Source organism: Aptenodytes forsteri, unplaced genomic scaffold, assembly GCF_000699145.1.
Source record: "Aptenodytes forsteri isolate BGI_AS27 unplaced genomic scaffold, ASM69914v1 Scaffold118, whole genome shotgun sequence".
Taxonomy (NCBI): Eukaryota; Metazoa; Chordata; class Aves; order Sphenisciformes; family Spheniscidae; genus Aptenodytes; species Aptenodytes forsteri.
This window is the reverse complement of record NW_008795859.1, coordinates 342,473-369,706: the sequence shown is the minus strand read 5'-3', so window position 1 is coordinate 369,706 and position 27,234 is coordinate 342,473. Positions and strand designations below refer to the sequence as shown.

Genomic DNA, 27,234 nt, shown 5'->3' with positions numbered 1-27,234 from the left:
TTCAAAGATTTATAACAGCTCTTGCAATTAAGGTGCAGGTTTCTTGGTGTCTGCTGATGACTTTCTCTTGCCATAGACTGTAGCAAAACTTCAGAGAAAATTCTGCAAGACCTCTGTAGCAGTACTGCGTCACTAACACAGACTGTTTTCTTAAATAGTCCAGTTTAGTCTTTCTAAATGCTTAGGAAGTTCTGAAGCTGGCCTGTTTGGACAGTGGTCACAGTCTTGGCATGGCACTCTGCCTCCGGCAATCTCCGTCAAATCTCATCACAAAACCTGGTGACAGTTTTTGTAGGACAGACGTCCAGGTAACCTTGGCATTCTTGGTCCAGAGCTGACTCATAGGCAAATGAATGACATGGTGAAATTCTATGATCTACTTAGCAAACATTCCACTTGCTGCAAAATAACTTGGTTAATCCTCCATTTATTTATTCAGCATCAGTGTGTTGAGACCTGCTCAAAGGAAGAGTGGTTCCTTTGCCCCTCCTTTTCTCCTCTTCCCCACAGAAAATTGTGTTTGGCAGGGACAAGAGTTCACACTCACGATGCATTTCACGAAGGTCAGTTGTGCAGCATAGGTGGTGTCCTCGGAGGAACCGCGGTTGAAAAGCTTCACGGAGAGCTGCTCCATCAAGTGATTGGGCTGGAGAGAGTCAGCTCGGCACATAAGGAGAGGGAGGCCCTTGCTGGCTGTGGGGGTTTGAAGTAAGGAATGACACTGAGTCGCTGGGGAGAGGTGCTGAAGCTAAGGTGGTCAGCTGTGAGCAGCAGCGGCGGCACGGAGCAGAGGGAGCAGAGGTGGGAGCCGGACTGGAGCTCTGCAGCTGGCACTGCAAAGACCAAATGACAGAGCTTGATGCCGAAGCCGAAGAGAAGTAAGCAAATTATTCCCAAATAAAAGGTGACAGAGGCAGAATGCAATAGAGCATTTGAGCTGCAAAGTCCGAGTCAGAGAGAGAAATACAGTGACCAAAGGCGAGACAGAGGATTTAATTTTTAATTAGCCATAATTAATTCCTTCCACATCTTATGTCTGGTGAGAAGACAGAGTGAAAGGAACAAATAGTGGATTTGCTTCGCTGTGTCATAGTACCAGAGAGGGAGATAAAGGGATGTATTTTAGTGAGTTGAAGTACTGACTGCTGAACTCGGAGATGATGTGGGTGTCTGGCTGTGCAACGATCCTGTTAAATCTATTGGAGTTTTGCTTATTGCAACACTGAAGGGTTTTTTTACTTTGTGTGCAATTTTCAGTGTTGCTACTCGATAGTGCATGGTCTAGCTGAATCAGAGACAGCGGAGCCCCCCGTTCAGTGATCCAAACTTAAGCATAAATGTAAGAATAGTCCACGGGATGAGATAGGTACCTTGCTGTTGAGGCTTTAAACTGATATAGGAATGAGAGAATTTCTTTTTAATAATAGTTGTAGAAGGCTCAAAAAGAATTCCTCCTCAGGAAAAAAAAAGTATTTTATTTTATCCAATTTAAAAAAATTAATTCTTATCTTCCCCTTTTAATGTATATTTGTTTGACAGATCCAGACTTATTAACAGCTTTTAGTAGCTGGGGGCTTTTGCAACTTTGCCGTGAAAGTTTTCCTTCCCACTGTTATACTACGTGACAGATATTTGAAATAAATTACGGTTATCAGACAAAAAAACCCCAAATGCTCAAAGGAAAACTCATTTGCTCTTGTCAGATAACCCCGTGCAGCTTCTTTGGCCCTACTGATGTTAAACCTGCTCCTTCTTTATTCATCCTCCCAAGAAAAACCAGCCGGGACCTGCATTTCTCATTTCAAAAAACCCAAAGGAGCATTACCCTGCTCCTTCTTCTCAATTTGTCCTTTTGAAGGTCAGCTTTAAAGACCATAAAATCAGCACAGTAATCCTAGTAGGATCCGTGAGTAATTCCTCAGGCAATAGCCTTTGTGTATCCTCACCCCGTGTTTCACCAACTCTGGAGCTCCGGTGGTGTGGCAGTGCTTGGGTGTCCCCAAGCCCTCTTGGCACGCCACCGGCTCCTCGTTCCCAGAACAGTTTATTAACTGTCCGTAATCCGCCGGGGACAGGAGCAACATCCTCCTACTTGACAAGCATTGAATTCTGGATTTGCAAAAGAGCCGCAAGGTGTGGGGGAATTTCTCCTATTTAAAATAAAGCTTTCTTTCCTCCCTGTCTTGTATCAATGAGCGCTGGGCTCGCTGCTCCGGCTGGGCTCAGGCAACGCGGGGCTCTTTGGGGAGCAGCAGGGGGGACGTGGCCACCTGCCGTGGAAATGGAGATTTTACGAACATAATGAAAGGCAAAACAAAGAAAACATTATCTACAACGTGAGCTGCTGAGAAGCAAACAGCAACTTACATATGGTTCGGGTTTGGCACGGCCTTTATTTTTACCCTTAGACAGGACTCCCTATCTAGTTATTTACTGTATTAATGACACGAGACACAATTACAGCAAACGGGCCCAGCACATTCATTACTGTGATAATTGTCGTCGTTTCCTCCGAGGCCGGGACAGCCGAGCGCTGCACAGAGCCCCGAACGTGAACAGACCGATGGCTGCAGGTGGAATGCAAGAGTGGTTCCTGGCTTCTCCTTTCTCCCCACTTACGCTGCTTTTCTTCCACATCCTCTCTTTGCTCACCACCTTGCAGAAAGGAAATACTCAGTCGGATTGCCAGGATAATTTTCATTCACTGTAAATAGTCCTCGGTGAGAAGAGGAGTTCTTACAGGAAAGACTTACGGATTCATAAAGACGACACATTCTTTTCCTCCAAACCTCCCTCTGTTTTATTTTTCACTTGTAAAGCATTTATTTCTAAATGTCCTGGTTTCGGCAGGGATAGAGTTAATTTCCTTCCTAGTAGCTGGTACAGTGCTGTGTTTTGGATTTAGGATGAGAACAATGTTGATAACACACCGATGTTTTAGCTGTTGCTGAGCAGTGCTTACACTAGTCAAGGACTTTTCAGCTTCCCATGCTCTATCAACCCATGAGTTTTCTCACTCTTACCCTTCCGATTCTCTCCCCCATCCCACTGCGGGGGGGGAGTGAGCAAGCGACTGGGTGGCTCAGTTGCGCCAGCCAAGGTTAAACCACAACACTAAATCACTGCAGTTATTTCTATTTCCTCAAATAACATTCCGCTCTAAGTATAAAACCCAAGATTTATTATTATTATTTTATTTCAATGATTAAACTTTTTATCTCAACCCATGAGTTTTCTCACTCTTACCCTTCCGATTCTCTCCCCCATCCCACTGCGGGGGGGGAGTGAGCAAGCGACTGGGTGGTGCTCAGTTGCCAGCCAAGGTTAAACCACAACACTAAATCACTGCAGTTATTTCTATTTCCTCAAATAACATTCCGCTCTAAGTATAAAACCCAAGATAAATAATGTATAAAGCTACTTATGTCCCTGTACGAAACTCTTTAATTGTTAATTTTAGATAGACTTATTTTTCAAGATGAGGAATATGTACTTTAATAGTAACACTTTCTGATTCAAACATGCACCTAAATCCAAGAATTTCATATCATCTCCTAATATGCAATGCAATATAGTAAAATACAAAAGCATCTGCTGATATATTGGTCTTACATTTCTTAGCCTGCAATTAAGTTACCATCTAACTTTTGACAGCAGTTGCCTATACTGTGTGGTGAGGGCTTATTTTTAAAAAATTCAAGCATTATATACAAAAATTTGCTTGTAGCAAAATACACATTTCTGTATATTCTTTCTTCTTTTACCCTTATTAAGCACAAATAAAATAATTTCATATAGAAAACATAATCTTTATTCTTAAATACTGCTAGTATATTAAACCAAATCTTCCTTTCTTCCTTCCCATGAGGGGAAAAAGAAGGAGGTTTTGCAGCAGCTGCACCACAGTGGTCATTTTGTTAAGGATTAAGGCTAAGAAGCGATTAATGTTTTGTTGCTCCTTTAAAACATACCTCTTCGCTTACCTGTTTTACCTATTTTAACAGGTTTTCCCTGTTTCAGATGATTAAGTTTCCCGGTGTCAGCCATTCAGTAGCCTTTTAACCATAAGAGCAAACAGCTGACTCACCCCTGCTCCCAGCCTGCTCTGCTCTGGCAATATATCATATATTTAGAGTGGGTAGTTTTGTGTTTCAGAAGGTGGGGGGATTTACTTTTTTTCTCTTGCTTGCTTGGCTTGCTTTAAGCTACCTTTTTGTAGCAATATGGAAGAAGTGGGGGTAAGTTCTAGAGCTCTTTGAAAGGTTTTTGTGCTAGTGTGTGCTTTAAAATGAGAATTTCTGGCTAAATGAGGAGGGATAACTGTCTTGGCAAACCGGTGCCTGACTTGCAGTGTGTAGGTAGCAATGATTTCTTCCTTGTCAAAGGAAGAGAGGTAGAACTGTTTCTGGGGTGTCTTGGAGAGAATGGTGTGACCAAAGGAGGAGGGAAGGAGCTGACTTTCACCTGCTTGGAGAAGAGAGGGATGTTTTTTTGATCAGTGGAGAAGGGGGCTTGCAATGTGCACACCAGAATGCCTGGTAACTTGTCTAGGACTGCTTGAGGAGCCTTGATCTTTATTTAAAAAACAAAACCAGGATAACTGCCCTTTGGTGATCCTGATGGGTGGGTCCTGCTGCATGCAGAATGCTGGAGGACACACACACACACCCAACCCTCTTTTCTACTTGCTATGGAGTCAAAATAGCTTGGATGCTCTAAGGGGGATCCCTGTGCTTCTTCCTTCTCATTCTTCTCTGTCTCCATCTCTGTAACAAGTCAGAGTGCTCGCCTTTTCTCTCACTTGGTTTCAGAGCTGCAAGCAGGGATGGAAGTTCCTCACGGGTACTGTGACCAGACCCTTCCTACCCTCAAAAATAGCTTTTGTGCTCTGTAAAGTATTGTGAGGGGTAGTAAAGGGGTGTCTTCTGAAGAAAACACCCTATCTTTCCTTTACATAAATTTCTCCTGTATTAAGTCTCACCACGCAGTTTGCTGCTTAATGCTGCAGGTGGCTGTAAAGCAAATCTAGTCTCTTAACCCCCCTGTCAGACTGGCTGGTTGGTGGGGTGCAAGAGGCTCTCCTGTGGCTTCAGGTGGTAGCTTCCAGAATGAAGCATTTATGTGGCCTATTGATAATGTCTTCGTGCTTGACTTCTGAATTTAAATGCTTGTTAGCGAAGCGCTTTGTGTGCAGGGGGGTCCAGGAAAACTAAAACAATAAGGAAGGTCTGATAAAGATGTTTTCTGCATCAATTTGAAGGAGGTTTGCTATTTATTCCCAAGAACGTTCCCTGCTCCATTGTGGCTGCCTCTCCAGGCTCTGTTGAAATATTACACTTGCCAGTAAATTTGCAGCTAGGTGATGAGTCTGTGCTCACAGCCTCTCCAGATGCACCCTCCGAGTTCCTCCTACCTGTGTGCAAAACTGCTGCCTTGGCATCTGATGCTACTTCAAGCCTGACAAGCCGGGCCCAGAGCAAGTGCACGTTCTAAATTAATGTGAGCATTTGGGTGACCTTTGCTGTAATTCATGTGAATTAGACCTTGTGTTGCAGCCTCTGCAAGTTACTGTTTTGTAGTTGTATCAAAGCAGCCCTTGATTTTTGGGGGTTCTGGTGCAGAGATAAAGACTGGCTCTTGCTCTGGGAACTTGAGTTCTAATCTTGTTTTAGACAGCAATTTGTTGTCCCAGACGTCATTCATCTTGTCTGCTTTCAGTTTTGACACTGACTTGTCGCCTCCCTCGAGAGGAGTGATTACACAGGCCAGCTTCTCTTTGCTTTCTGATGCCCAAAGGATTTTTTTTGTCAGGGTTTGTGTTGGAATGCTTCGATGGGAGATGTGATACCAATACTTATCTTACCTGTGGCCTTCCTGCTGTGTCCAGAAGTGTGTGTTTGGGTGCAGTTTTCCTCTAGTTCTCTCTTCTGACTGTCTTGAAGATTTTCCCCTAAAATGTTGTGCCTGCTTTGTAAATGCCATGATAGTGTGTTCACTTGTGCTTTAATAAAATTTAGCGCTGCATTGAGGGGTCATGAGTTTTTGCTCTTTTTTTTTTTCCATCTGGAATTCTAGCTTAAGAATTAAGACTTGTGACTGTGAAAACCAGAGTGTTCAAACTGTGAAAGGGGATGAAGGTGCCTTTGGTTTTCTAGATTTCTGTGCGACTAGTGTAGATCTAGAACCTGGTCGGAGGGCTGGACCTCCTGCCTGCAACACCACGCAGCTGGGAGAGGTTGCTCTATCTCCCTTTCTTATGCCAAGTAGGAATAATGGTGGGCTCTGAGCAGCCCAAGTCCTGGTTGAGACCAAACAAGCAGTAGTTGTAAATACAGAGGGACTGCAGCCTAATCCAGGCAGAGGAAACACCTGTTACATCTTCCCTGTAGCTTGGTTGGTTTGGGGTTGGTTTGTTTGTTTTTAATTCTCCGGAGGTGGCCCTGTCCTGCTGTGTGTTCTCTGTAGTTATCGGAGCAAAATCAAGGTCTGAGCTGTGCTCTCACCAGCACCGAGGGCATCTTAGCAAGGCGTCTCTTTCTGTTCGTCTGCAAGACTTCTGAATACATGAGCTTGCTGTTGTTTAATGCTACTCTCCCTGTAACGTATGGACTGTCAGATACTCAAGGACTGTCCTTCTCTTTCCTAGAAGTTGAATAAATTTACTCTCTCTCATTTCCAGAAGCTTTAACTCTGAATGTTAGCTTTCCAGCTGGAAATCCTGTGTTCTGTTAGCTAGGGAATACACTTTATGGAGCTTATCAGCAATTTATGCTTTCTAATAAGATGTCCTGTTCTGCAATTAATAAAGATCCAGGATTCATTAAGGAGCTGCCTCTGATCCAGCAGCAGTAAATTTAAGCATGTCTGTGCTGAAAAAAAACTCTGGCACTTACATCTAAAAAGCAATGACTGAGAGCAAGAGCATGCAGTTAGTGTCTCTGTTCTCGCTTGACAGGATTTGCAGCTTGATTTTTTTATAGTCTTAAACTTCCCAAGTGATGTGCGGTTGCTGCTGCTTTCCTTGCTCATCAAGCACCCCTAGCGTGTCTGGGGTGCGGGGGCAAAAGCAGAGTTCCAGGCAGCATCTCTGCGGCGTGCAAAAGAAGCTGATAAAGCAAAAGGATCTTTCCTAGCAGTTGTTACGGGTTTGTCAATTAAAAGGTGATAAAGAAGTGGTTTACGCTATATGTCAGGTGCCTGAATGCACTGGTGCCCGCTGACAGTGCTGTAACCTGGGAGCACTGGTGCAAACGGGAATCCCAGAGGTGAACTGGGAATTTTGGGGCGAGAAGGGCTGTTTTTACTAACCTGGTTCAGAAGAGCAGGCTTACTGGCACTAACCCAAAATTTGAGCTGCTCATATTAACCTGACAGGCAATTGTTTTATTAAAGCTGACGTGCTGAATGGGACTCTTTTTAATGATATTCTTTACCTGTCTCATTGTGTTAAAGTGGGGAAAGGGGAAGGGGGGCGGGGAGGGGAGCGAGCAGGGCGAGCGATGGCAGGTGGAACCGAACATCAGCACCGGTTTCATGCCTTGAACCGCCCGGCGCAGCCCATGTAGACCCCGCCTAACAAGAAAGAGTTGCTAAGAACAAATCTCTATTGTTCCCCGTCATCTTTAAATGAGTGTCAAAGTAGGCAGGGGGGCTTTGACCGTTAACCGCACAATTTAGCCTGCCCGTTGTGTCCGGCAGCCCCCACCGCCTTGGAGTTTCTCAGATGAGAAAAGGCGGCCTCAGCCCCTTATAAATGGGCCAACTCTTCTCCTTTGTGTGCAGACTGCCCAGTGTGAAATCTGCAGTGACGTTAAATGTTTTCTAATGAATAATTACTGAAAGGAAATGTAGGAATATATGTGTAATGGATTGTAGCGCATTAAAATGTTTTATTTTGGGCACAAAAATGTTGTCCTTCACCAGCACCGCGATTGTTTCAGGAAGCCTTTTGTGGGGGTTTGATTCTCAATGGATTATCTGTGAGCGCTTGCATTTCAAATAGAAATCAAAAGGGTCTTTTGGCAAACTAATGTTTTTCAAAATGGCAGCCATGAAGCCCATTTAGTATTTAAAGTTTGGGTTTTAAAGAAATGTTTGAACTCTGGAGATTTTCTCACTTTTTTCTTTCTTTTGATTTATGAAAGTGAAGTGGTTCACCTCGACCTCTCCACTATTGAGAAAGACAGACAGTCACCCTTTAACAAGTCTATAGCAGACTATGCCCTGGAGACAGACAAGAGGCCTTAAGAACTGTTGGCGTTTCCCTAGGCTGTTGATTAACCTTAAACCCCTCTTATTCTGTATTCTTTTGAAAAGAAATTAGGTTACAATGTATAAATTTTTCCACAGTATAACTGTATTTATGAATTCTCTTGCCTTGAAAAGCGTGTACAGTAGTGCAAGGCGGCCCAAGTGCCTCGTATACAGACCCAAGACATCACTTTTCTGCGGTGCTGCCGCTGCATTTCCAAGCACAGTCAGTGTGTAGCATTTCAGTTTCATTATAAATGTGGAAGAAGTTTCCAGAGATATAGGGGCCAGTCTCACCGAAATGTCTAAAAATCATCTCGTCTTTTTGTTGGCTTTGCTGCAATGGGACAACCATAGCTTGGTTACTTGGTGGAGATCTGGTCTGCTTTGATCTGTTTTATGTGCGGTTCTTGTTTATCTGAAAATTACCCTGAACAGATTAATTCTTAGGAGCCACGCCAAAGTTTCCACAGTAGGAGGAAAGTATTTCCCTGTCGCCCTGGGCTCGCCGTTATTCTTGGGTGGTAACATTGCTCCCAGTTCTATTGCCAAGCATGCAGCGGTACCAGCTCTTTGATGGTCACTGAGCCCAAGTTCCCTTTGGGGACGAAGGGATGGGGTCCCGGCTCCTCCTGGAGCAGACACTGCACAGGCAGCTGCCTGTAGCCCCTTCCAGCAGCCCTACCGCGTGCTGTAATCTTGACCTTGAGGTCGCTGCCGGAGTTGAAGGAAGAGACGTGATTGCTGGGACCTGTCCATGCTCTCCTGCTGACCTTGCCGAGCAGGCTCTTGCAGAACATCATTCTTTACCATTTTGATGGTCAAGTGCTGTCACTGCCCTTTTGGGCAACTTCTTTTGAGAGCCTTAGGTGGAGCAGAGCCCAAGGGGTTTCCCTGTTGTAATCCTTGCAGTGCCGCCATCCAGTTTTCAGGACTCTTAATGAGCAAATTCCTGTTGCGCACAAGGGGTGCAGGACTGGGTCAAGGAGCGCTGCCTCTTGCAGTAAATGAGTATTTCCAAAACAGAGCTCTGACGTTTCTAAAGGAATCTGTATTAGCAGTGTTGCTCCAAGTTCATCTGTCCTGAGCAGGCCTGAGACTCTCATGTCTATTTTGAATCGGATGGCTCCGGAGATGTCTGCTTACTGTGCTACGTTCCTCTGGCACAAGTTTTATTTGCTTACAACTCGGGGGTGTTGTCACACACAGGTCATAAGTTTGGTATCACAGCAGATTTCCTAGGATGCCGGTGGGAGACAGAGCTGAACAAATAGACTGAACTGTGCTTTAAGATCGTTGTGTCCAGCGTTAGATAAGGCTCCGAGTTTTGGAGGGGGGTGGGAGCAGGAAGCTTTTTTGTGGAGATCGTAACCCAAGCGTGCTCTTGTCGGTAGGAATTATCTTATCTGTTACTGAAAAACAATTCTGTTGGGAAACAGATGTTTCTAAATAAACTGTTAAACAGGTGCTTCTTTCCACTTCTCTATGGAAATATAATTTTTTTAAAATTTTAAGTCTTGACTGTTCTTGTTCATAATCAGTATTTATTAGCTGAGGATAAGTCAGAAATGCCTTTGCCCGACAGCTTCCCAGATCGTACTGTTTGCCTGTTTTCCTCAATGACTGAGCCACGAGGTAAGACATCTAACTTCTAAATGTTGCTGTAAGGCCAGGCAAAGATATTTTGTGGTGCAGGAAGGGTTCTTCCACTTCTGTGGACCCTGACCTTGCTATGAGTCCCTTTAGGAGGACACCTTCGTTTTTCAGTGAGGTTGGACTTGGGTGTGAAGCTTCTTAAATACAGAGCTCTCTGCAGGATTGAAAGCATCATCTAGAGGATTGTTGAACAGAACTGAGAGGTCACTTGCTGCTGCTCATGGAGCGCTGGCTACCCAAACGGAGGGATTTTATTCTGTTGACGGTTGTTTAGGCAGAGAAGAAATCATGGGAAAATATTTGTTGTTGTTGTCTTGGACAGCTGGGCGGAGGGGGAGAAAGAGCTGGCATCGTGTGGGAGTCGGCAGCAGTTGGAGTCCCACCTGAAAAGTCACTTTTCTGGGGAGAAACTGGCAGTTGCATATGAGAAAAGGGATAATCCGTGGAAACTTCAGTCTGCAAATTTAAAATGGGTTTTGCAGTGACCTCTAGTGGGGAGCCGAGCTGGGAGCTGTGGGAAGGGAGTGAGGAGCCTGTTCAGGGGTTGATATTTTTTTTTTGCCTGGATTTGCTCAAATTACCCATCAGAAAGGTTAGAGTCCATCACTTCGTCTTCAAACTCAGACTTCACTCTTTCGGTGAGATCCTAAAATCTCATCAAGTGGTACTGTTGGCATAAACCTCATCACAGCTTGAGTGCTGACAGCATGCTAGATAATTCATTAAACAAGGAGAATGTTAACATCCCTGCCCAAGGAGGGAGGTGAGCAAACAGCCCGACACATGATACTTGGTGTCAGCGGGCCTTAACTTCAGCCCTGTTAACTCTTTATGAAGGAAGCGCAGGTTGGAGAAGGAGTTGACGGGAGAAGGCATGCTGCGGCTGGGGGGATGCAGGTAAAGGAGGAAGGAGGCACGTGTGAAATAAAAACACTTCTGAATTGGTAGGGTGGTGGTAAGGAAATCGGCATCTCTGGCAGGTTGGGATGGTTTGGGGATGTGTGGAGGATCCCTGAGAAGACTTTTCTGACTCTTGTGGTGGGAATCTGTGGCTTTATGGGTGGCCCAAATAAACCTGGAGTCTGGTGGCTTGCATGGCGTTTTGCTACAGGTAAGGATGCTTGCCCGACCAGGTGGGTAAGAGGCTACTTGAAAGATATGCTGGGTGAGATGGTGCCCACCTGAGGCTCTCACCTCTTGTTTGTATCTGCATGGGTAGCATGTAGCATGGTTGGTTTGGGTTTTTCTAATGCTTCCAAAATAGTAGTGGCATCATAACTGATCCTCCTCTTCCCCTATACATTAATCTCTTCTGTTCTACGGCGTTAAACTAAAGAAACAGCAACAATTAACTTTGGACCCTGTTGAAAAATGAAGTTCTGAGCCTCTGGAAAAGATAAGTAATTTTGCAAATTTTTTTTTAAAAAAGGAAAGTTGTCTTTCTAACTGTTCCTTGCCAAGTCTTGTTTGTTTGTCACAAACTGTTACAAACTTTGTCAAAGAAACTAGTCTGTTGCTTCTGACCTTAATTTAGGCCTTTTTCAAGAGCTGCGCATCTCATGAATTTGTGTTGCGATCCATTGCAGTTCCTTGTAGTTTCAATGTTGATAGACAAATCCCTGTGGGAAAAGAAAAAGCCCTCATTGTAGCAAGGGAGAGATTTTGTGATAGAGCTTGCGTCTCAGTGGGCAAGAAACAAATCTCCTGACTCCTAAGTGATGAGGAAAGGAAAGTAATCCTTTACCCCAGCAAGACACTGCTCTTTTTAATGTGCACTGATGAGCCCTGGGGGGGGTATCTCTTACTGATGGTGATACCAGGTAAGCACAAAACTTCTAGTAAACTTCCAGAAATGGGGTGGGGGACAGGGCAGTAAATGGTACTGTGGTGATAAAATTGCCTGACGTCAGCAATAGCAAAATACTGAGAAAATCTGAGCACAAAGTAGCCCAGAAAAGAGTTTGGGATTTTTGTCTAATGGGGAACAGTGTCACTTACCAATTAACATATGAGTGAGAGAATTGGGTTAAGGAAACCTGATCAGGTAGATGGCCACTGTGGTTTCGGGCTTATTCTTTCATGCTTCCCGGCTTGGAGAGAAGCTAAAAGTCTCTTGTCCAGCTTGTCCTAAGTGCTTTCTCAGAAGGACAAATCCACCTTAAGTTGTTTATAGTCCATCTTTCTAGAAAAATGACAAACTCTAATGTTGTCAGGCAGCCACTGTGCTATGACCAAACTGGAATGGAAAAAATTAGTATCAACTGTTTAGGGAGGAAAAATAAGGGGAAATAGTTCAGACTGTGATATGGTTTGAGTTCTGTACTGCCTTAGGTCAATCTAAAGTTTTCAGTTTAAATTCTTTGTTTGGCCTGGTCCAGGGTATCTGTAGAGGCAGGTGGGTTTCAGGGCATTATTTTGATTAATGCTGCATGTATATTTTGAAAGTGAAGCTGTTCACATGTTCTCTTTGCTTGCAGTAATTCTGCCAAAAAGCTGCTTTACCCTGGGAGAAAAATCAGGTGACTTCTTACTCAGACTGTCAAAAATAACTTGAAATAACTGACAGCTGAAAGAAAACAACAGTCAAGAAAGACAGGCGGCTTCATACGCCATAAGCCCTAAAAGAGGTGGTATGGGATACTCCAGACGAGACTGCTCCTCCTGTATGACACATGAATGTGTGGCAGTTAGACACCATGGGCACATGCATGTGATACGGTAGAAATGTCTAGGTAGGCCTAATTCAGGACGTAATAGCTTTGGAGTGTTGATAGTGGTCTGGTACTAGAGGCTGCTGACTCTGAGCAGTTACCTACCCCTGGCACGTGTGGCATCTTCATGGCTTGCTAGAGAGAAGCACTGACCACGCGTGGAGCCAGAGGTTACCTACCCCTGGCACGTGTGGCATCTTGATGGCTTGCTAGAGATGCTTCTCTCTAGCAAGAGAGAAGGTGTATCGGGAGGTCGTGTTCCTGCAGCCAGGCCAAAGCCTCTGCTTTAAAAATGAATTTGCAATTAAATTCAAAGACATCTCTTACCTGGTAAGACATGCTTAAGTTTGAGAACTCATTCAACAGCCCTGGCTTCATAGGTTTGATTGCTTTTAATTCTCTGTCACTGGATACTGATTTATTACAGCCTGAACACGCTTGACTTGAGAGATGCGCGTCTTTACTGGTCTGGGGTGATGGTACATTCCTCCTGTTCTTGACCCGGAGCTAATAAACAGCTGCTCTGTTAAGTCTGATAAACACTTGTCCAGCTTGGTGAGGCCTTAAGAAGGTTGTGTGCCCTCCCAGCCTGGGTAGGTCAGCCCTGATGGTAGGGGCTGGGCTCCAAGCTCAGCTGCCCTTGTAGCAAGATCAAGAAAGTAAAGATGATTAAGACAAAAGTTTCCTTTCTAAATGGTGAAGAAAGTATTAGGGCAAAAGAAATAATAAATGTCTGTCTCTAAACTCTGGCATTTTGTTTATGAAATGTATACTTGTGTTTGTTAAAAATATTAACCTCGCAGCAGCTTATGTAGAGCAGATAAAGTGTTTTTAGAGGAAGGAAACATCTATCTTTTGGTAACAAAAAATCTGTAGATTGCACTGCCAAATAATATTGAATACTACTCGGATGGGATAGACACTTAACAAAAATGATTACTCTGGTAATTTGCACTATAGCTGCCCATTTGTCTCACTTGCAATGCAGTGAAGTTACAAGATTGCTAAAAACGTTTGCAGAATAGATTTTTGATTTGGATATTACCATGACAACGATGCTCAATACAAAACTAGGTATGACTGAATGTTGTGTCATCTGCATTAGTCCAGAACAGGGAGACTGAAATGATTACTATTATCCCACTTAATACTGCACCCTGAAAAGCCGTTCTGTCAAGCCTTCCAATGATTTTGCAAAGCTATAATAATCTTTTTGGGAGATGTGACGACTACTGGGGTGACTAGTGGTGTGGGAACACCAGCACTAGCAAGCATTGAACGGGCTACTTGGTTTAGAGGCAAGTGTTCAGAATGAAAGTAGTAATCACCATGATTTGGTGAATCATGGTGGTTTGAATATCTCTTGGGTTCTTGAATTTTGTAGAATCAAATTAAATGTTTAATAGGACAATGAATAGGAGATTTTTTTTTAACTCTTTCCCCCCCACCCCCATGTTCCTCCCTGCGTAGGTAGTGGAGTCTGTACAGGTATCGGTTTGAGAAGCTAAGTCATCCTTTATATTGTCTTCCAAACTGATGGTATCTGAGCTAAGGACAAGAACAACAAATGGATAAGATATGTCATGTGCAGAGGAGGAAAAAAAAGGGCTATTAATATTAAAAGTAAAAAATGTAGGTATCTTTCTGGCAGAAGAAAGAAGTGATCACAGTCACATTATGCCATGGCTCAGGAGAAATGAGGAATACTACTGCCTGCCAACCCAGGGCTGGTAACACAGTCAGCTGGAGGTAGTGGATGTAAAAGGCAAAAAAGTAATTACTTGTATGTGAAGTTAGTGCAGGTATGATTTATTTTTAAACTATGATATGATTTAAATAGTATGCTTCCAGAATATCTTTTTCTCTGGAGTATTGTGGTAATGTTACTGCTGAATATAAATCTCAAAGCTCAGATCGCTCCTTCAGTGCAATAAACAGATGAATGTAAAGAACAGGCTGTACTAAAAATGAGACTAACATCAAAATTCCCGTTTAAGAGCTGACTCTTCTGAGCTTCCCTCAGTCATAAAGAATATTGTGCAGTTGGGTCCTTTGCTCTTCATTTTAGTGAAAACCTGCTTCTAAATCCACCAAGCCTTAGTGTCCAAAGTGCTGTCATCTTCCGCTAGTGCTATGCAGGTTCATCCCGAAAGCCTACCTCCAGAGTCAGGGTTTGCCAAAGCTTAGCAGAAAGATTTTACATTGTGCCTATTTACAATTTGTAAAGCTTCTGCTTAAAAAAAAAAAGAGGGGGGCAGAAGTGATGTGGCACTGCATAAACAGGCCATCGCTGTCCTCTTAATGCTTGTTCAAAATCTTACACACAATCACACAATCTTCTTGAGCAGTGGAGCAGCAAAATGTAAAAAACCAATGTCATGAAGGGCAGTATGAGAATAGCAAAGGTGCTGAGCTTATGTGCGCATCCCTGAGTCTGAGGAGCTGCTGTGTGTGTTCAGCTGATGGCTGCTCAGCCAGTTTATCTCTCCTAATTTGCAAAGCCTGGGAACCTTAAAAGGTAAGCTGCTCAAAATGTATTAACTTAATTTCTGTCATAAGGGAAGTATTTTATGCATTAGGGTAGGAATTTTTCTCTGAACTGTGTAATCCTGGTGTCTTAAAAAAAAAAAAAGAAACCCTGAAAGCACCACTGTGGCACACTTATTCTTTATTCTATAGTAATATCCTCTTTGTCTGTTTGCTAGCACGAAACTATCAGCTTGCTTTAACTAAATAAAAAGCATATGATTTATTCTTATAGCCTGGGAAACGTGAGCTTGATCCTCAGCAGTGAGTATTTTCAGTGTAAGGTCAACTTCCACGATAAAGAACGGGAAGTGGAGTGTGCAAAAGAATTACATTTTGTCAGTGACATCCTTTTTGCATCTTTCAGCCTCTTGAGAAAGAGGTGGTGTGCGTGCTAGTAAAGGTTTAAGTGTGTGTGCTAGTAAAGGTTTAACTGTTTCTCCAAATTGCTGTTTGATTAGTGTTATCAGCTTGGTGGCCTCACCGCTCCCTGCCCAGGTCTCTCGCTGGTGTGTGGAGACATCTGCTGCCCAACCCTGAAAGTTGACTTCGGTCTGCTTGCGGAAGGCACGAGGAATAATGAAGCAATCTTGTGCAGAGTAGTACTGTAAGATTAATCTTCTCCCCCTAAAGGTCAAGTCAAATGCGGCCTTTTCTGGAGATTCTCTATTTTCATAGTTTTATCTGTATGAAGCAGTTGCAGGTGGTGTTAGAAACTAACAATTTGTCTGGTATCTTCCACTGTTAACTTCTAACTTTGTGCTTGCAACTGCTTTGTCTAGACTGAGTTAATGGAGCGTCCCAGGTCATAACTGCATAGTGGAGCTAGGTTTGTCTCAAACCACTGTGTTAGTGAGGACTACCTGGAAACCTCGGTCTTCCTCTCTGATCACAGGAATGAGTCTCAGACATCTTGATGTAAAGAATTTGGAGTGCAAACTCACATGATATGAAATTGCCATCTTTGGGGAAGGTGTTAATAACAGCTTGGATAATCATCTTCTGGCAAGGTTGATTTGGCCCTGGGGTATGGGGAAGGACTTAGCTGACCCTTAGGGTCCCTGTCTGCTCTCTCCTAAATCTGTTTCATACAACCTTTGTGTTGTAGAAAGAAGAAGTGGAAGATAACACTGATGCAAACATGGAAGGGGCTCTGATAGCCCGGGACAGAGTCGGGGTGCAGGACTTTGTGCTTCTGGACTCCCACACCAGTGAGACTGCTTTCCTGAACAACCTTCGCAAGCGATACCAAGAGAACCTCATCTATGTAAGTGCTGTGGATTCATGTAGCCTATAGCAGGTGAAATGGCTCTAAGAGTGGTATATACGTGTGTGTATATGTATATACGTGTGTGTATATGTATATACGTGTGTGTATATGTATATTAAAAAATTGTTGCCCATCTAGATGGGATGCAAACTGAAACTGCAGGGGCAGTAGGTGCTATCAATACAGAGAATACTCTCCCAGCTTTGGTTTCATTGTGCTCTGAGACACATTGCTAGATGTTAGTAGTACCCAGCAGAGTGATCGCCCAGTAGTAGTCTGTCTACTTTAGCTAATGAAAGTAATACAGTCTCAGCCTGCTCTGAGTTGCCTTACGAAGATCCAAACAATATGTAGTAGATAGCATTTCACTTTCCTATTCCCTTACTACCTTTGAAGGCAAGGCAGTGCTGAGCGTGGTATCTGACTTGTATGAGAAGTGCTGAGTACTTCATGGAGCAAGCTAGGTTGACTTCACAGCCGTGTCCATTTTCTCAGCAGCCCCAAGGTTATACATTGGCTTACAGCGGTGGCAAGTAGTATCTAAACATGTCCTCTGTCAAATGAGGACTGATATTTGTATAACACTAATGGAAAGAATTGAAAAGAAGGTCGAACAGAGCATTTTGATGTACTGAAAATGTATACAAATAAGGGAAAATGTAATGTGTCCTGAAATGTGTTATTTGATCACCTTTCACAGTCAAGAAGGAATTTTCTCTGTTGAACAGCTATCTGTGGAATAGTCATCCTACTTGGCTCTCCTTCATAGCATTAGTTATTCGTCATTTGCAGAGATTTTTGTGAAACAGAGCTGGGATAGCAAATGCATTATTATGTTAACTTTAGGGAAAAAAAAAAAATCCCATAAGCATCATGAGATATCAAGACCTTGTATACGAAACGTAAGGTTCTAAGCTTGCTGTTATTGTTCAACTCCACTCTCAACTGGGTAGGTTTTGGAAGAAGTTGGTATTGGCTTTGAAATAGTGATGCCTGTGGAGGGGTGTTTTGTGTGGGTTTTTTTCCTTCTCTCATAACAATTTCTGTACCATCTTTTCCAGTTGTTATTGCATAATGTCCTGATGTACCTGACTCCTTTCAGGAGCTGTCACTGTAGTGATGGAACAGGTTTCCTGCCTGTATGCGTTCTTTTCTCCCTGCAGACATATATTGGTACTCTTCTTGTATCTGTCAACCCTTACAAAGAGCTGGATATCTACACTGTGACACAGATGCAGCTTTATCGAGGGGTAAACTTTTTTGAACTGCCACCACATCTGTAAGTAGAATCCATAGGATTTCAGTTTATATCAATAAATTGGGTTTTCTCTGTAATGCTGTGTACTAGCAACAAGGATGTGTATCCACAGTCACTAGCTCTGGTGAATGCTGATATTCTTATCTTCCTGGAGGTAAGGATGTATTTGTCTCTGTCTTCTAGCTGACTGTGAGAATAAAAGGGGATCAAAAGGATTGCAGAAGTGATGTTGGGGAAACTGTAGGGGAAGAGTTATCTTGAAGATCACTGTCCAGACCAGTGCTGTCTGTCCTCATTACGCATGGTGTAGTCAGACCACTGCCTGACTGTGTCCACATGCAAGTCAACATCTTTTCAGTTGTCCAAAACTCTCTGGTCATCTTGCCTTGTCCTCTGAGGTCCCATGTCAGCGCAGGCAACTGCAGGACTAGCACAGCGCTCACGCACAGCCTCCACTTGGACTTCCCAGGAGGGGAAGAAACCCGAACTTCTGAACTCTGAGCTGGAATTTTTTTTGATGGTCAGAATTTTTTGGGTGGCTTGCTAAGGAAGGAAAAGAAAAAAGAAAAACCTACTTAAGTGACGTATTGGTGAAAGCTCCACTATTGGTTATCTTTGTATCTGTCTCTATCAGCAGGAGTTGAGATCTTCCCTTTAGTGGAATCAAAACTGTCCCCTCTGCTTTGGAAGAGGGAGTCCCTGCTGTGTATAAACTGTATTCACCAGCAATACATGCAACCTGTATAAATCCTACAGCAACAGTGGGGAAAAAGAACAAGCCCTATCTGTCCCTCAAATACAGGCTGGGTTTTTACTATGAGACCTCAAGTCAGTCTCATGTTTTGAGCTGTGCTTTCCCATCATGTCCAATACTTGTAATGTTAGATGAGGAGTAGTACTTCTGAAAAGCCTTTGATACTCTGCCTCCTGTTGGCATTTCTAACAGATACTTCTCCTCTGAATATTTCTTGTGATCCTTGTTCAGATACGCCATAGCTGACAATGCCTACCGGGTGATGTGCAGTGAGTACAACAACCATTTCATCCTCATCTCTGGGGAGAGCGGAGCTGGGAAGACAGAAGCATCCAAGAAGATCTTGCAGTACTACGCAGTAACCTGTCCAACTACAGAGCAGCTGCAGATTGTCCGTGATCGTCTGCTACTGTCCAATCCTGTTCTGGAGGTAAAAACTAAATAAAGGTACAAAATACAGAAGAGTTGGAGTAGATGGCCTCACTCCACAAGATCTTCCTGCAAGTCTTCACACCTGCACCCAGGAGTGGCCTCCTGCTTTACATGATTTTGCATCTGCATGTTATAAATAATAACATACGCTCAGCCTCTTGGCAGCACAACCTCTGAAAGAATGCTTGGGATTTAATATCACTTAATGTTTAGAAATTTAAACTTGGGTTTTATAGTGGAGGATAGCTGAAACCTGGGAGTACCAGGAAACTGTACACTGTACAGCAGTTCCTTGTGGCTTCAGTTATAGCTCATACGAGAGAGTGATAATTTGCTTGGCTGAATTCCACATTAAAGCTAGGGAAATACATTAGTTGGTGTTTCTTTAATCCCACTAAATTCAGTAGTAGGACTCAGCTGATGCAGCAAATCTTTGTCCTATCATGGGTGTCAGGTTCTCAGCAAGATGAGAAATTACTTAATTTATCTGTTTATCCATAGGCTTTTGGAAATGCAAAAACTCTGCGTAATGACAACTCGAGTAGATTTGGGAAATACATGGATATCCAATTCGATTTTAAGGTAAGAACAAACTTAATGGACCGCTATTAAAACAAGCTGTATCAGTGAACCTCTTGGACTCTCACCAGGCAGCACAGGATTTATTAAGACCTACTTACACTGCAGATTTCTGACCCTATTTTTACAGGTCTTGCATTTTGCGAGTAAGGTGACTAGTTATGCATCCTGAAAGCTTCCTACATTACTGGCAATACTGCCAATGCTCCGTGGAAAGCTAATACAGCTTGTTGTAAAGCACAGGTTACACTAGAAGGACAGCAAACTCTTTAGATACAGTTTGTACTGTTGTTGGATACTAACTCTTAAACACGAGATGGCAGATAAGTAATGGCAGAAACGTGCTTCTCCTGACACTGCTCCTTGTTCCTAGGTGTGGAGGAACAGCCGTCACAATGATGTTGTTTATATCTGTTGGTGTTGATCTGACTGCTTTGTTCTGCCAGGGAGCTCCAGTAGGAGGGCACATCCTCAGTTACCTAATTGAGAAATCCAGAGTTGTCCATCAAAACCACGGAGAAAGGAATTTCCATATTTTCTACCAGTTATTGGAGGGTGGAGACAAGGATCTTCTTTGCTGGCTTGGGCTGGAGCGCAACCCCCAAAAGTATGCATATCTCATCCAGGTCAGTGAGAGCTTATGTCTCTCTCTGTATCTTGCATCTAGAACTGTAGGGATTGCAAATGTGGCTTTCCTCACTTACTAAGTGCACTGCTGAACTGCTAAGAGAACCAGCTGTGTGTCACATCATAGTGAAACTCACAGGCAGGTTGGTTGCAAACATATTTGCTCCGGGGTTGTCGGACACCATTCTACCCTGGGTGCTTTTGTGGCAGGAACTGTTCCAGCTGTTATGGCCTAAGGATGCATGTGATAAGTGGTTTATAAGGGATAATATCTCTTATTGGATCAGCTGATATAGTTGAGGGGACAGAAAAAAGCTTTTGGGCAACATGACCCAGTGACAGCAAAGTCATCAGAGTTTTTAAAAAAAAAAAAAGTCACTTTCACCAGGTCTCTCAACTGTGTATTCCCCATGTTCTGCGTGTGCGGAATGGCTTACTGCTGCCATCTGTACTGCTGCTGTGAGAACGTAAACACTCAAGCAAATGTCACCAAACCCTTCGATGACCCTGCTCCCTCTGGTATGGTCAAGACACTCTTGATTCATTGAGAAGAGTGGTCTGAGGTACTAAACAGCGGAGTAGTATCTGTCTGCAAGTTACACTTTGTATAAAGGTATCACTTCTAATGCTCCTGTGTCAGGACCTGGTATAAAATGAGTTTCTTGGGATTTACGGACCTCATATTATAGAGGTCCATAGGTATGGTTATGCAGTATACAGCTTGCTTCGTGGTAGCAGTCTGTTTCCTTTCTTCCTTGGTAGTGAAGAATACTTGGGCAGAAGGTAGTATTACCATAAAAATGGAAGATGGCTGTAAGCTCAGTCTCTTCACAAGACTTAGCGATTTTATGGTAATCACTATCCAAGCTCAATGCTTTAAGTTATCTGAAGCTCTAAGTATAAGCTGAAAGATTTGATCAAATGAGCCACTTTCAGGATTAACAGGAGTGAAATAAACTTGCTAGCTAGTGGCAGACTGCATCTATACAGGCTGAGGAAACTGGAAATGAAAGTAGTATGCCCAGTAGTATGCTATGTTTGTTGCTGATAATAAAATTGCTTTGCCAATTAATTGTACTAATTAATCTTTCTTTTACTGTATAGGGTCGATGTGCCAAAGTGTTTTCTATTAATGACAAGAATGACTGGAAAATAGTCCGCAAAGCTTTTACTATCATTGACTTTACTGAAAAAGATACAGAGGTATGCATGTTAAAAGGGACTGGACCTACCAAAGGGAATTTAAGTAAGGAGTGTGCTGCTGTCTTCTCTTAAAAGTGATGAAAGCAGTCTTGCTTGGGAGAGGTGTTAAGGATGGAACAGGACATCATTTGGGGGGGGGGATTGAGGGAGTGGGAGGGTGAAGAGCGCTCTCACTTTGTACAGCACGATGGCAACTGGTGGTAGCATATCTCTGAAGCAGGCTGTCTGACTCGCCTCCTTCAGCCTAGCCAATATTCTGTTTTAGCATGCATAGCAAAGATTAGCACCATCCCATGGAGCTGTGGGAACCTGTTTTCTAACGGTGTCTATTTCTCATCACTAGCATCTCTTTGGAATTGTTGCTAGTGTGCTGCACCTCGGGAACATTCAGTTTGAAGAAGACAGCAATGGACATGCCATCATTCGCGATGGCACGCAGATCAAATGGATTTCAAAGGTATCTCTTCTGCGATGGTGTCAGTATTACAAGTGCTACAAAGAAAGCCTTAACCTTGCTGTGTTTTCCTCTTAAGGACAAAAACATCTGCTCCCAAAAGCAGAAGGATTGCTCTTGTTATGAACTATCTTGAATTGTAGGGCCCCTTTTCTCTGTAGCATGTTTCTCTGAAACTTCCTTGCTTATTGTTGCTCAAAGGTGAGTATACCTGAGATCTACCAAGGCTGGCATCCCCCTGAAATGAATGGGAATGGACTGGGGGGTTATGCCCTACTGATCACACCATATTGCTTGTTTAAGCGGTCTCCTGCTGGCCATACTCTGAGTGAAAGTATTTCTCTTTCTGCAGCTACTGGGTGTGCACTTGTCCATTCTGCAGGAAGCTCTCACCCATCGGAAGATCGAAGCCAGATCCGAAGAGGTATTGCGTAGTCCTGTGTAACCCCAGGCAGCTGGGAGTCACCCCAGCTAGTGGTGGTGACAGAGGAGGAGCTTTGTTCTTAGCAGTGTTACAGTAAAAACAGATCACTCCAGCTGTCTCTCTCCTCTGTGTTATCTTCTTCTTCTAGCCCGAGTTAAACTAAAACATATTCCCAGTATTGGAGTTTTACTGCTGAATGAGGTAGTAACTGTTAAAAAGCTAGGAATGGGGACTTGCAGGCAGCTCTGTGTTTGAGCCAAATAATTTCCTTTTGTCCAGTCCCTGGAGTGCTTCCTGGGAAACCAGGCCGCAGAAACAAAGAAAAGCACTGGTAAAAACTGTTCTTTGAGCATTTTGTACCAAGTTTAATAAAATAAAACTAAAAGGAAGTCAGAGTACATCTCCCCACTTGTCTAAATTAGCATTTTCCAAAACATAGTACCACAATCCTGCTGGCACGTGGCCACATACCAGGCTGAAGTAACGCTGATGGTGAGTAAAGCTGTAGGCAGCTACAGCTCAGATAGGCTGAGCGCTGTGCTGAGGTATACAACAACATGGCTGGTTCTCCAAGCTACAGGTGTGAACTGGCTTTGCAGAAGTTTGCTCTGATCATCTGTGGTGTTTATCATCTCCAGCATATCTTTATTTTTAGGTCCTAAGCCCACTGAATGTGGATCTGGCATTCTACGCTCGGGATGCAGTAGCAAAGGCGATTTACGGACGAACTTTCACTTGGCTAGTCAACAAAATTAATGGCTCTCTAGCCAACAAGGTTGGTTTCTTGTCTAGTGTCCTCCTAGACACTGAGTGCTCCTAACACACTGAGCAGGGTTTCTCCAGTGAGGCCCTGCAGCACTCATCACCAAATATCTTGGATGCTTGGTAATTGATGTAGGGGCATCCCACAGCACTGAGCTAGAAAGCTGTTTAGTTAGGTGTGAAAGGTGGTGTGTTAATAGTTTCAGCAGTTCATTACCTGCTTTAAAGTGGCTACTCTGTTGGCATGTGATACAAAGCTCTGAAAGAGAAAGTTTAAAATTTAGGTGAAGAAAGCAGCACGAAATATGTGGGGAAGAAGCATCAGCTGAAGCAGCAATTAGAGCAATGGTGTCTTTAACAGGATTCAACTCGGAAAACAGTTATTGGCCTGCTGGATATCTATGGCTTTGAAGTGCTGGACACAAACAGGTAACAACAGCTCCTGAGGCATGGGGTAATGCCTCATGCTGGTGGGGGCATGTGCTGAAGTCCTGCATGGCTTCTTGAGTGTACTCTTAGCCCAGCAAGGCAAGCTACAGGTGACTGCAAAATCTGAGTGCACTGGATTAGCTGAACCCCCTGGTGAAGGCTTTAGCTTGGACTGCTTGCCTGGATTTGAGCCATTGGTGCAACAGTGTGAGGAGTGTATGTGTCTTTAACAGGATTCAACTCGGAAAACAGTTATTGGCCTGCTGGATATCTATGGCTTTGAAGTGCTGGACACAAACAGGTAACAACAGCTCCTGAGGCATGGGGTAATGCCTCATGCTGGTGGGGGCATGTGCTGAAGTCCTGCATGGCTTCTTGAGTGTACTCTTAGCCCAGCAAGGCAAGCTACAGGTGACTGCAAAATCTGAGTGCACTGGATTAGCTGAACCCCCTGGTGAAGGCTTTAGCTTGGACTGCTTGCCTGGATTTGAGCCATTGGTGCAACAGTGTGGGAGGAATGTATGGGTTTGGTCTGTATAGTGGGCTGTCTGGCTGGAAAACAGTAGGTAGTGGTGGGAGAAGTAAAACTGTCCGTGAAATAAATAAAAACTAATGCTCATTTAACCACTCTGAAGTTTTGAGCAGTTCTGCATTAATTACTGCAATGAGAAGCTCCAGCAGCTGTTGATCGAGATGACCTTGAAAGCAGAGCAGGAGGAATATGAACTGGAAGGAATAGAGGTAACTTACTATTTTTCCCCCCTCCCTCTTTTTCTTTGAATTGCCATTACACTGAATGCTTTTGATCATCAATGAAGAAGACATCCTGCTTTTTTCTTTTTTTTAGTTTGCATTGTTCATGTGGGAATTATGAGATAGCCACAGGTCTCATTCTATGACCCTTTTTTTTTAGTGTAATTTAGCTTAGATTTAATTTACATCATCTAAGGAAGGAGTAGGACATTCCCCAAAACTCAAAAGGTCAGCAGTGACAATGTCTCTGTAGAAATGAAGGAGCTCCAACGGTGCAAGGCACTGGATGGAGTGCGTTAATGCAGAGAATAGGAGGAGGATGGTCAGGGCTGCTGAAAGCAGGAAGACTGTAGTGTGGGATGGTGGATCAATGTGCTGTCATTGTTTCTCCAGCAGCTCGGTTGGTCCTAATTTACAAAACTGATCTTTACTGGGATTGGAACCTGGCTCCAAAGAACTTAAAAAAAAAATTTGCAAGGAAAAGACCTTCCTCTAAAACTCTTCTTCCTTTTTTCCCCTCTTATTTCCAGTGGGAACCAATTCCATATTTTAACAACAAGATCATCTGTGACCTAGTTGAGCAGAAGCATAAAGGAATAATCTCCATTCTGGTAAGAACAGAGTTTGTGCTACTTAAATTAAAATGCATGCCTGTGCCCTATTGCAATGGTCCATAATAGTATTTTTTCCTCTAATTATGTGATGGGTCTGCATTATTCAGAATCTAAACAAATAGACCTTGTAAACAAAGACCCAGAAGATTAAGGTAGAGGATCTGCTTGCTAGAGAGCTGTGTGTTTTAAAGGTGGTATGCTGCTTCCACAGCAGCTCTGAGTGCTTGAGAAGAGGTAGACCTAGGCCATTCTCTCCACTTTTTGCCTGGGGTCACTGATACATAGAAGGAAGGTACCTGCAGCAACCTGGCTGGCTATAGCCAGCGACAGGGATGGGACCCAGGCTTCTTCTGAGTACTATTAGGGAGACCACAGAACACCAGTAGTGCTTCTCTGTAGCCACCTGAAGCCAGACATCCAGGCTCTTGTAAACATCAAAGAGGACAATTCTATCTGCTTGCGTGACTTGCTAGTCTTGATGTCTGATGTTTCAGAAGGGCTCAGCTAGGAGAGAAACCTGAGAGCTGCCTACCTTCTCCTGAGCTGTAGGTCTTCCTCTTGTTTCCTTGCCCTTTCGTTGTTACTGCTCCTAAAATACTGATCTGAAGATCCTCTTTGTGCCTTCATAGGGATGGCAGGAGAAATGGGAGAGGCTGAAGGCAGCTCTCTCCAGAGCCTTTAACGAGGAGCTTGTTCTGCAGTGCTGTGTAATGCTTTTTGTTTTGATAAGTGTGCAGTTTCACGGGGAGGAGTCTGAGCACACAAGCTAACTACTATGATGATACTTCCTTGCACGCAAACCCTAATTAGTAAGAAATCTAGTAATCTTCCTGTAGAGGCTTGTAGCCAAACTTGAATTTGAGTTGTCTCTTGCCACCACCTCTGACATGTCCACATAGCCCTAATTTTAGACAGAGGATTAGTACATCGTAATCCAGAGAAGGTGCTGCTGAAGCTCAGCGTTAGCTTCACATTGCAATGGATTGCTCTTTCAAGCAGGACTTTTCTACACATAGTACAACTGGGGGAGCAGAAAGAGTTGTGTTTCTTGGGCTAGAAAAGGGTAATCTGTAAGCTTGTCTTCCCCCTCCAACTCTGTGACTCATCCAGTCCAAGAGTCCTTCAAGTTCATTTTTGTTTAAATGAACTACAAATAATAAAGGATGAGGCAGGGCATTGCCAAATTTGGAAGAAAAAGGCAGATTTGGCTTGGCTTGACTTATCTTGACCGTTCTACTGAAAACAGATAAACAAAGCTCTACACTTAACTAGGAAATTGCTTGTATAAAGTAGAGCTCATCTCAAATTGTAACCAAACTCTTTTGGTTTTGCATAACAAAGTTGTACTAAATATTAGCAAGGAGGAAGTAGTCTGTTCAGAGCAGCGTTTGATCTGGTGCCTGCTGTTTCAGGATGAAGAATGCTTACGGCCTGGTGAAGCGACTGATTTGAGCTTCTTGGAAAAGCTGGAAGAGAAAGTAGGAGATCATGTCCACTTCGTGACGTACGCATTTACGCTCTGTATCCTATCACAGAAGAAACTCTTCCCATCTCTTACCCATAACAGAGTATTGGGGAGGGAACAATTTTTGCTTTGTACCAAAGTCAGTCAAACAGCCTGCCCACTGTCTATAATGTTGTAATGTGCTACGCTGGTAGAGTATGGCCTGGGGGACTGGGGAGGTGGTGGTGGGGATTCCTGTCTCTTTACTAGTGTGATGCTGATCTTTGAGTCTGGTTTCATTCCACGCTAAAATTAGGGCTAAATTTAGATGGCTTTGGCCCATGATTTTGGCCTGTGAAGGTTAGATGGCTTTGGCCATAGATGGCTTTGTCCCCCACTGACTCCAGGGAAAGCTGAAGATATTGTGAAGAGGAGCCTAATGCCCCAGGCTATGAGGGGTACATAAATATTTTTTTCAAGAGTCCATCTGGGTATGTGTGAACTTTAGGTACGAAGAGGGAAGAAACATGTTCCTGCTCAGATCTCCCAGATGAGCGGCGTTTTGGTTAATACTCAATTTGTAGTATTTTCGGGTTCAGTTTTGGTGGCAGATGAACGTGTTGGCGCTGGGCTGTTCTGGCAGTTCCCAGCAGAAGCTTACTGAAGGGCTTTGACAAGTCATCAATTCAGAGTCACACTGAATTGTCACCGTTTCTACATCTCTGAAGTTCATCACAGCCAAGTGGAAAACTTGTAGCCAACTTCCTTGTCACCACAATGTGCCTTAATACTGTTCTGCCTGATTAAAAGCTTTAAATAGAAGTGCTAGAGCTACTTAAATGGGATCTGTACTTGGCAATACTCTTGGAAGAAAATTTTGATATACTAATGTGCTGTTGTGACACACAACTCCGCTGTTAGTGACTGCTTACAAAGCTGAAACTTAAACTGTTAAGTTGCTCTTTTGTGTGGTTTTTTTTTCCTCTTTTCTTCCCTCCCTCTCCCCCAGGAGTCCTTGCTTTCTAAAATTTTCCTGCTATTCTTAAACTTTGATTCCTCCTTTGTATTTGTCCTTCTTCTAGGGCAAA

The 27,234-nt window shown here is 43.5% G+C and overlaps 1 protein-coding gene and 1 long non-coding RNA gene across 2 annotated transcripts in view; one reads left to right on the top strand and one right to left on the bottom strand.

Annotated features, from left to right (window-relative positions):
- Window positions 1–2,370: 2,370 nt before the first annotated feature.
- LOC103902753 lies at window positions 2,371–4,106 on the bottom strand. The gene is made up of 2 exons (XR_657801.1): window positions 3,984–4,106; window positions 2,371–2,655 (listed from the first exon to the last, which is right to left on the bottom strand). It is a non-coding gene; the product is annotated as an uncharacterized LOC103902753 (long non-coding RNA).
- A 92-nt stretch (window positions 4,107–4,198) lies between these two features.
- MYO1H (myosin IH) overlaps window positions 4,199–27,234 on the top strand; it is a 36,426-nt gene continuing 13,390 nt past the window's right edge. Inside the window, exons 1-14 of the mRNA XM_019473307.1 lie at window positions 4,199–4,238; window positions 16,252–16,410; window positions 17,577–17,692; window positions 18,657–18,855; window positions 19,359–19,439; window positions 19,883–20,062; window positions 21,168–21,266; window positions 21,610–21,723; window positions 22,073–22,144; window positions 22,800–22,919; window positions 23,268–23,335; window positions 23,971–24,076; window positions 24,619–24,699; window positions 26,115–26,206. Coding sequence (XP_019328852.1) covers window positions 4,224–4,238; window positions 16,252–16,410; window positions 17,577–17,692; window positions 18,657–18,855; window positions 19,359–19,439; window positions 19,883–20,062; window positions 21,168–21,266; window positions 21,610–21,723; window positions 22,073–22,144; window positions 22,800–22,919; window positions 23,268–23,335; window positions 23,971–24,076; window positions 24,619–24,699; window positions 26,115–26,206 — 1,502 coding nt within the window. The 5' untranslated portion in view covers window positions 4,199–4,223. The remainder of the gene's footprint in view (window positions 4,239–16,251; window positions 16,411–17,576; window positions 17,693–18,656; window positions 18,856–19,358; window positions 19,440–19,882; window positions 20,063–21,167; window positions 21,267–21,609; window positions 21,724–22,072; window positions 22,145–22,799; window positions 22,920–23,267; window positions 23,336–23,970; window positions 24,077–24,618; window positions 24,700–26,114; window positions 26,207–27,234) is intronic.